The sequence below is a fragment of the Microcebus murinus genome, chromosome 6, assembly GCF_040939455.1.
Source record: "Microcebus murinus isolate Inina chromosome 6, M.murinus_Inina_mat1.0, whole genome shotgun sequence".
In the NCBI taxonomy this organism is placed as follows: domain Eukaryota; kingdom Metazoa; phylum Chordata; class Mammalia; order Primates; family Cheirogaleidae; genus Microcebus; species Microcebus murinus.
The window spans coordinates 71,418,418-71,427,888 of record NC_134109.1 but is presented as its reverse complement, the minus strand read 5'-3'; the positions used below and the strand labels follow the sequence as shown (position 1 = coordinate 71,427,888).

Genomic DNA, 9,471 nt, shown 5'->3' with positions numbered 1-9,471 from the left:
CAAACCAGGATCCAGTGGTCCAGCAATTCTCAAAACAAGGCCTTCAGGCCACAGTACATGAGAACTCCCAGACTACCCCACAGCTACTGAATCAGAAGCCTAAGGGTAAAACCCAAGATTCTGCATTTCTTCTTTTTTTTTTAGATAGAGTCTTACTCTGTTACTCAGGCTAGAGTGATGAGGCGTCAGCCTAGCTCACAGCAACCTCAAACTCCTGAGCTTATGCAATCCTTCTGCCTCAGCCTCCCAAGTAGCTGGGACTACAGGCATGTGCCACCATGCTTCACTAATTTTTTCTATATATTTTTAGCTGTTTAGCTAATTTATTTCTATTTTTAGTAGAGACGGGGGTCTCACTCTTGTTCAGGCTGGTCTGGAACTCCTGAGCTCAAGCAATCCTCCCACCTCAGCCTCCCAGAGTGCTAGGATTACAGGCGTGAGCCACCTCGCTCAGCCAAGATTCTGCATTTCTTATCAAACTCTTTGAGTAATAACTAAGTGAAAGGTGACTATTTCTTGGACATAAGAGCTCAAGGAGGGGGACAGGACATAGACAGACACAGGGCCTGTGCCTCAAGACACCTGTTTATTGGGGACACGACTCTGCGACAGGGATGACAGGAATCGTACCAAAAATAGCGACGTCTACAGGGCCCCTGATGGGGCAAGAAGGGTACAGTGCCCCCCACCCCCACCCCTTGTACAAAAATAAACTCTCACGCCTATGGACCAGCAAAGACTGGCAGAGTGGCTCCTCAACAGGGACACAACCTTCTCTGCCAGCCCTGGGACCCCGTTCTTTGACCCTCACCTCTGCCACTTCTAAGGCACTGTGACTCCCTCGGGCTGGGTGGGTACCGCCCGCCCACCTTCATACGCCCACCGCCCCCTCACCTCTGGTCCGCCTGGGGCTGGGATATGGGTCCCACGCTGCCCCCTGCTGGCTGCTCTACCCAACTACCTCTAGCGCTCCCCCGCTCCGGCGGGGTAAAACTCACTAAGCTAATCGCCCCTAAGAGGGCTCCCTACCGTTCTTGCCCCGCCAGCCCCGCCTCTCCCGATCTCGACAGCCCGGGGCCCTCCTCCCCTTCCTGCAAGGGACTGGGAGGGGTCGATCCTGATGGTGCTCGGGTATAAGGAGGGGATGCGTCAGCCTGGGGTGGCCGGCGGCCCCGAGCCCGGCGGCTGTGGTGCACTTGAAGGTGCAAGGCCATGAGCTCGGGGGCTCCAGTGGCAAAGGGGCAGAAGAGGCAACGGTGGAGGGCACCCCCCGGCCCGGCCTCGCCTCCTGGCCCAGCCCGCAGGGACAGGTCCAGGGGTTCGGCCTCACCGCCTCGCCCGTTGCGCAGGGTCCTCCCGGGACTGGCGGGTTTCCGACGGGACCCCGGCCCGGCACCACTGGAAGGAGGCCGGGGGCTTGCGGTGCCCTCAACCCAGGTTGCAGGCTGCGGAGCCGCCTTGGCTCCCGACGGCGGGGCCGAACCCCGCTGGGAAGGGGGAGGTGGCTCTGGGGGTGGCCCGGGGCCTGCCCCGCTCCTCTGCTCGCGGTGGTGACGCTGTAGGTGATACTTGAGCGAGCCGGACTGCGTGCCCGCGTAGTCGCAGTGCGGACACTTGTAGGGGCGCTCACCTGGGGAGAGTAGGTGGGATAGGGTCACGAGGTTATGATCACTGCACGCCCCTCGCCCGCATTTCGCTCAATTTACACACCTTATTCTCTGGACCAGGAAAAAAAAACTGCCTCTCCCTCCCATTTTAATTTAATAAAGGGAGGTTTCCCCAACTGATCTCCTCTGGCCAATCCGAAGGCTTCCGAACGGAACGATGGTGAGTCACCTCCGGCGTTTCCCTAGCCCTCACCTTTCTTCCTGCCCTCCAGTCCCCTCCCCACGCCAGAGGAAGCCTCCCTCACCTGTGTGCACTCGCAGGTGCACTTTAAGGTGATGCGCTGATCGGAAAGATTTTCCGCAGAATGGACAATCCTTGCCGGTGGCCCCCCGGCCCCCTTCAGGCCGGGTCCCTCCAACCAACAGCCCGTTCTCTTCTGCAATACACACGTCAGGAAGTCAGAGGGGCCCTTCGTCCTGTCTGGGCCACGCGCGCTCCCACCACCCCCATAAGACTGCTTCCCCTCGGGCACCAGGAGGAAACAGCGGGTTGAAGGGACCCTGAAGTGTTGAATTTGTTGTGAGTTAAGAATTAGAGTCCTCAGAAAATGGCAAAGCCTCCAGAAAAAAATTAAAAAAAAAAAAATATCGGAAGAAATAAAAGGTCCTTTCTAAAAGGAAGCTACAGGAAGAGTGTAGTGGCGTCAGAGATGGCCAAGGATGAGGGGTACCCGGTCAGAGGAAGGTCCCTACGTACCCTGCGTGGCGGTCGATCTTGCCTGGGCCCCCGTAGCAGGCGTAGAGTGCCCTGGCCCCTCGCTCGGGCGCGGGTGCAGGGAAGCCAGAGGGCCCAGCGACCTGCCCCGAGCCCAGGTCTCCTCCTCCGCCTCCACCACCTCCTCTTCCTCCTCCGGCTCCTCCGTGCGGTGCCGCCGAGCCCGGGCCGGGAGAGCAGAGGGCAGTGGGCGGAAGCCTCCAAAGCTGCGAGCGGCGCCAGGCTCCGCGCCCTCACCATTGGGTCGGCCTTCGCCAGCTCGCAGGCTCAGGTAGCCCAAGAGGCTCGGGGGCTCACGGCGCTCAGCAGGAGTGGGCGCCGGGGCCAAGAGGAGGGCTGGGCCCAAAGGCTCATAGGCCAGCAGGCCCAGATCAGGAGGCTGGGGGGCCCGGGCAGGCCCCGAACTGGGCGCCGGGGCGCGCAGTGGACCCAGCTTGCTGGCGTGCACCTTCATGTGGTTCTTAAGGAACCAGGGCTCCTTGAAGCAGCGGCCACACACGGGACACGCATGATCGAAGGAAGCCTTGTGCTTGCGCATGTGGCCCTTGAGAAACCAGGACTGTGTAAAGCTCTGGCCGCACACTTGGCAGCGGAACTCCGGAGGTGCGGGAGGCTCCTCGGGAGCAGCCGGAGCGGGGGCAGGGGTTGCCTCCCGTTCCGGCTCCGGCTCTGGCTCAGGGACCGATCTGGGTTCAGGCTGGGGTGGAGGCTGGGGCTGGGGCGCAGCGGAGGTAGCCGCCAGGGGGCGCTCAGGAGCCCCGTGGGCCGTCAGGCTGTGGTGCAGCAGCTCCTCCTCCTGGCTGGAGCCGAAACTGCACAGGCCGCACTTCCAGGGCCTGTGCAGGATGTGCAGGTGGCGTTCCCGCTCCGCCGAGGTGCGAAACTTGCCTTTGCAGTAGGGGCAACGGAAGGCGGATGATGAAGGAGCCTGGGGCGGCGCCAGACCCTCAGTGGCAGAGGTGGTCTGCATGGCCCCTGTGCTTCGGGCTCTCCCCAGTCGGGCCTCGCGCAGTAGCGCGCGCTCCTCCAACTCCAGCAACAGGCGCGCAGCTGGGCTACGTGGCCGTTCGGGCTGGTGCGTGCGCAGGTGCGAGCGCAGCAGAGCCCGCTGAGCTGCGCGGTGGCCGCAGTGTGGGCACTGGAAGGCCTGGGAGCCTGGATGCGCCCGCAGGTGCAAAGCCAGGATGGAATTGAACCGGAAGCGCTTCCCGCATACAGGGCAGGGGAAGCGCCGTTCGCCTGCACGACTCTCAGACCAGGTCACTGCTCCCATCCCAGGCGACCCCGCGCCCACGCCTGGCCCGTTGGAGTAGCGCTGCAGATCCAGCTCGCCGTCGAAAGCTGGCGGCGACGGCGCTAAGTGGCCGCCTGGAGCACGGGGACGTGAGCCCTGTGGAGAAAGATGGAAGTAGAGCAAAGAGTGGGGAACGGAAACGCTGTGGAGGAAACAAGGGGATAGAGGACCAGAAGAACACAAGAGAAGGTGGACTGGGGCCTGAACCAGGAACACTGGGTGCCACTCACCTTGGGAAGTTGGGGGATGGATGGGAATTGAGATGTTGGAGCCAAGGAGATAATTTCTAATAACGGGAGGTCAAAGAAAGAGGTAGGCAGGGGAGGAGTATGCAGTTATAAGTACTTATAAGTTGAGGCCAGAGCTTCACTCACCTCCATGGACCCCCTTCACATTCTTTGGTTCTGGGGAGTGCAGGGAAGAGGAGGAAAAGCTGCTAATGAAGGCAACAGGTGCTGAGGAGCTAAAGCAAGAGAGACAGATTTGGAGGAAAAGATGAGCCCTGATTTTCAGCAGTGGAATCACCCTCTACCCCAGAATCTTAGCACCCTGTATTCCTAAAACCTATCCCTTCTCCCTACTTGCATCTGAGGCACAGGAGGCTGCTGTACTAAAAAACTGTACCCCTTGATTTGCCAAACCCATGAAACTCCCTAATAACCGAGATTTCTTCCCCAAATTAGACGTTTTAAATATCTGGTCCAAAAGCACCACCACTACCATCCCACTCCCTGGTGATAGAGAAACCATCACAGTATACCCCTCTCCCATTTGGGTTGGGCTGCACAGTGTAATTAACAAATGGGGTGGGCCTGCCATGCTCCCCAGTTGCTCTCAGACCCTTAACTGACCAGCCAGACAAACATCCTTCCAGGTTCCACTGCTTCCTTCTGCCCTTACCCTGTCTTTCTGTGTTTTCCCCCCTCATTCTCCCTCCCTCCGCCTGGATTCCTGATCCATTCATTTCCATTCATTACAGAGACTCATTCATGCATGGGAGAGAAACACCTCCCAGCAGCAGAGAGTCTGAAGACAGACAGAGGGGGAGGGGCATGAAGGGGGAGAGAGCCAGAGGGAGAGGGAATGAAGAGAGAGTTGGGGGAGGAGTGGAAGTTAAGGGGCACGGCCAGCCTGGGGAAAGGGTTAAAAACTGCAAATACCGTGTAGGATTCATCCCCTTGTTTCAAACCTTGGAGCCTGTGGTATGATGGGGCATCTGAGCCCCTTTGTCCAGGGCTGTTCCGAGGCAGGCTTTCCTCCTCTCTGCAGGGGAGAGGCTCCCTCACACAAGAGGAGGATTACACTGGCTCTGAGCTCAAGAGGCTGGAGTGAGGGATGGGGGGCGGGGCTGGGCCATCTGCACAGATAGGGGCTCAGCACATGCTCTGAGCAGGAAGGGGTTAAAATTCTCCAGGCTAAAATTCCCTAGGCCTGGGACGTGCAGACCTCCAGTGCTAGGAAAGCAGAAGAGCACTGAGAGGAAGAGGATGGGGTGGAGGTACTCCTGATTCTAAGCTGCAGAGGAGGTCAACATTAGGACTTAGAGGCAACCCCAGAATTAAGATTCATGGAAATAGGGCTGAGAGGATGACCAGAAGTCATCCAGTCTGCCTTTTTGCCTTCGTATAGAATTGTGCCTGGTCAAGGCTAAATGAATGTAGGCCTAACCTATTTTTTTTGCCTAAGATAGAAAGAATATTTGAGACATAAAGAACTTCCTTACAATAGGCATTATGAAACTGAAATGGGTTACTGAGAAAGAAAAGGATTCAAGCATTATTTAGCTTAAGGATCTTTAATAGAAGAGAACTGGGCCAAGAGTCAGCCCTGCTTATCAGCAGAGAGAAAAGGCTCTGGAGGTCCAAGGCTTCTTTAATTTTCAACATTTAGTGGATGTGGTAAGACTCCATTAAGGGGAAGGTACTTGTTACATGTGGAATCTGGGCTATAGTAGTATTATTAGCAGAAGGTTAATTAACAAAATGTCCTTGTCCAGGGGTCACTAGATGACCTCCACTACCATTTAATACGTGTCTTTCTATAGCTCCAAACTAGGGCACCTACTCTCATCCTCTGGATTCTCCAAATAAACTCCCTTCCTGGGACTAAGAGCCTAGCTGGGCTCACTGAATAGTATCATGAAAGGTGAGTTATAACAGGTCTGAGGGGTATAAGGCTATTGTGGGCCCAGTCTGACCATTGATAGCCCTACAACCTTCAGTAAATCACTTAACCTCTCAGTTTACTCATCTGTAAAATAAGGGGGTTGGACTAATTTATATTGATAGTCCCTGCCAGCTAGAAGAAAGTTTTGTGCTTCTAAGTCACAGGACCCTTCTGGACCCCAGAGAAATGTTAAAATAAATGGTCATTCCTTCAGTACCATGGAGAGTGCAGTGGGCTACCAGAGAAGCCACTTTGGCCACCTCAGTACCATAGATAGAGCTATGAAGGGATAGAGGGGCCCTGTTTGCCATTTTAGCATCACAGATAAGGCACTGAGAAAAGCTAAAGAATTTTTTTTTAACTCCTATCTGGGAACCATAGGAAAAAAAAAAAAAACACCCAGTGATACCAGAGGGATTATTTTGGCCTTTTGGATATCACTGAAAATAGACAGAGGTAATAGAAAATAGATGTAACTAGAAGAATTTTAATTAGCTATAAGGAGTGTCCCGACAGTCACAGTTTGCACATCCTGGAATGAGTTACTGAGGCATCATATTTGGGTCCATCACATTCTGTTGCTCTCCTGGGGATTCCCGGAACATCCTGGTGTACAGCCAATCTGGTATATTCAGAGGAAGCAGATGGTGGGGAGAGGGGGAGCTGGGAATACTGCATGGTCATAGCTGACTAACCTATGCGCACATAGTCTGATTCTGAGAAGATTCCAGGGCCTCTAAAACTGTTTTAGGATAGCAAGCAAAATTACTTCAAGGGAAGCTGGCCTCATACCTGAGGCAAGAAAAGTAGGAAGAGGGCAAAGCTCCCCTCTCAAAACAAAACAACAATAAAAAACCACTTTGCACATAACAAGTTACAGGATGGAAATACAGTAATATACAAGAAGGCCCAAACTGAGGCTGAATTCCCCAGCAGGGAAAGTTTCCCCAGGAGATGGCCTAAAATCAACAAAACTCACTGAGAGACTTTCCTAGGCTCAGTCAAGATCTCCCAAATCATCTCCACAGCAAACCAGGTTCTAGGTGTCTGAGCCCATGATTTTTTCTCAATAGAGAAAAGCACTGACAGGGACTGGGATTCTATGAACTGACTTGGATCCTAAGTCATGCATGTATTGCCAGAGGACAATAATCACAGAGTTTTCTATAGTCGGCCCTTAAACACTGCCATGAGACTTGGCCAGACAGTAGCACTGACCTACTTTCCACCCCCACTGGGAATCAGGGGTTATCTTGCCCTTATTTAGATTCCATAGGGATGTAGGGCCTGGGATAGAGATCAGAAATCTTTCAAAAGCAATAGGCCAATTATTCTGACATGCTAAGACAACACTGGTGGGGAAGGGGTGTGGACCATCAAACCTTACTGAATAGAAAAGGATGGAATGGTTGGTAAAAAGACTTAGAAACAACTGGTACCTAGAAGCATCTGCTAAATGGACCACAAAGATTGTCCCTCAAGCTTTGTGGTTCAAAAGTTTTTAGGGTCAAAGTGTAAGGGGCAGGGGTTCAGGACTTCTGGGGTTTCGTTATAACTAGGCCTCTGTCTCTGGTTATCTTTAATACTTGATGTTTTTCCCTCTGTTGAGAAAACTACACCTCCCAAGTCTGCTAACAATTATGATTACCACTGCACTAGATGGGGTTAAAAGGAAAGGGAGCTTCTTAGGTGGTCTAGAGTCAAGACTATCTTGATCACACAGAAGTGCCAGTTGTTCACTTTTATGGTCTCCTCACCGGGCCCTCTGAATCTAACTGCTCAGATAGCTCCTCCAAATCTACCCCTCTCCACAGCTTGCCTGCCTTTTACACCTAGTTCTTGGTAAAGCCTCTGGCCTTCCATCCTCACTCTCCTCAGTAGAGGCCATGGAACCTCAGTCATGGACTCCAAACGGACAGCAGGAAGCAAGGCAAAGGTACACCTGCTCACCTGCTGCCAACCCACCACGGTGAATCTTATCCCTGAGGCATGTCCTAACATGACCCCGATTCTGAAAGTTCTGGAGGACCTGGATTGGGGGAAGGGGGGCATATAGCCAGCCCTAACTCCTCTTAACTGAAGCTGACCCTAGAAAAGTCAGTCTTAGGCACCCACATGAGCTTCAGTCCCCAGACTGGGAAGTGGGGGAGGTGGGGGTGGGCAAAAGAGCCTCTGGGAAAATCCCCCTCCCAGAAATAGGTTGGCAAGTAGGGTATGACCTATGATCCCACACGAGAGGTTTTCCCAGCAGCACCTCAGACTCCTCCCGGGAAAGATAAGCCAGAAGGATGATGGGGGGGCAGGGTTGGGAGATAGGGAGGCCAGGGCTCAGCTACCCCTGGCCAGGAGAACAAAAGCTGAGTTACAGCCGCCTCCGCTGCAGCCGCGGGCCGAGCTCTTTGTGACACTTTGTTTGGGACGCAGAGAGGGAGGCACCCCCCATCCTTTCCCCTCCTCCCCCCCCCCCCCCCCCCCCGCCCCGGCTCCCGGAGAGTTTGGGTTCCTTCCCCCTCCCCCACCAGCCCTACCTGGGCCGGGGGGCGCGCATCCACTCAGGCTCAAGGCTCAGCCGCCCCGCACCCCCCAGGCCCCTCGCGCCCTGCCTTCGGGCCCCTACAAAGACACTCGCCACCCCCGCCCCCACTCCGCCCCCGTTGGCCCTTCCCCTTTGGTGTCCGCTCCTCCGGCTCTTCCACCTGGCCCCCCCTCTCTCGGGGCCCCCCTAGCTCTCCAGGCTTCTGAGGCCGCCACCCCCACCCCGCCCCCCCAGGAGCTCTGGGCGAAGTTTGCTTGGGGCCGAGCCGGCGCCCCTCCCCCGCCCCCGCCCCCTGCACCTGCTCCGAGTCGGGCGCGCGGAGCGGCCCCCCCTCCGGGAGGGGGGGAGGGGGCCGGGGGCGGGGGCCGGGTGGCGGACGGGGGGGGGGGCCGGGAGTGGGGGGAGCGGCTACTCACGAGCCCCGGGCGGGCGGCGGCGGAGCGGGCGGCGGCGGCGGCGGCGGCGGCGGGCGGCGGGCCGGCGGCGCGGGCGTCAGCGTTACGTGGGGCCGGGGGAGATGCGCCGGGCCCCGGCCCCCCCGCCCCCGGCCCGGCCCCCGCCCCCTCCCCGGTCCCCCGCCCCCGGCCCTGGCCCGCATTGTGTGCGGCGGGAGGCGGCCCGGCCATTAGCATGCGGGGGGCGGCGCGGCGGGGCTGGGAGCCGCGCGGGAGCTGGGTTCTCGCTCCGGGGACAGGGAGCTGGGGACCCCGGGAGCCGCGAGAAGCGGCCGCCAGGGGCGGGGTGCGGGCAGTTTGGAGACTGGGGGCGCTGTCGGAGGGAGGGAGAAAAGGAGGGAGCGGGGGTGGGGCGCACAGACGATTCCAACAGGAGACTGGAAGAGATTTTGAAAGGTCATCTCGTCCTTCCCCCAGCCTCCAAGCAGCACTGCCCCTCCCACCCTAAACCCGGACATACCAGGGAAGGAGTTGGCTCTGCCGCTCTTTCTGCCCCAACATGCACAGACTCGGGAAGTTCTTCCTGGGGTTTTATCTCAAAGCCTCTCCCTTACAATTTCTGTCTCTCTTTGGGGGGAGGAGGAGGGGCGATTATAGAGATAGTTAATGTCGGCCGTATAAGAAACATTATTAAAGTT

General features: G+C 56.7%; 1 protein-coding gene across 2 annotated transcripts; it reads right to left on the bottom strand.

Moving 5' to 3' along the window:
• Positions 1-567: 567 nt before the first annotated feature.
• On the bottom strand, positions 568-9,257 carry ZNF219 (zinc finger protein 219). Of its 2 annotated transcripts, XM_012752679.3 has the most exons (5): positions 8,795-9,257; positions 4,051-4,139; positions 2,365-3,772; positions 1,913-2,044; positions 568-1,630 (listed from the first exon to the last, which is right to left on the bottom strand). In XM_012752679.3, exons 2-5 carry the CDS (start codon positions 4,054-4,056, stop codon positions 1,026-1,028), a joined length of 2,151 nt encoding a protein of 716 aa, XP_012608133.1. In that variant the 5' UTR covers positions 4,057-4,139; positions 8,795-9,257; the 3' UTR covers positions 568-1,025. The 2 variants fall into 2 exon arrangements, with proteins under 2 accessions (XP_012608133.1, XP_075860317.1); XM_076004202.1 differs by lacking the exon at positions 8,795-9,257 and having other exon boundaries at positions 4,051-8,276.
• Positions 9,258-9,471: the final 214 nt, after the last annotated feature.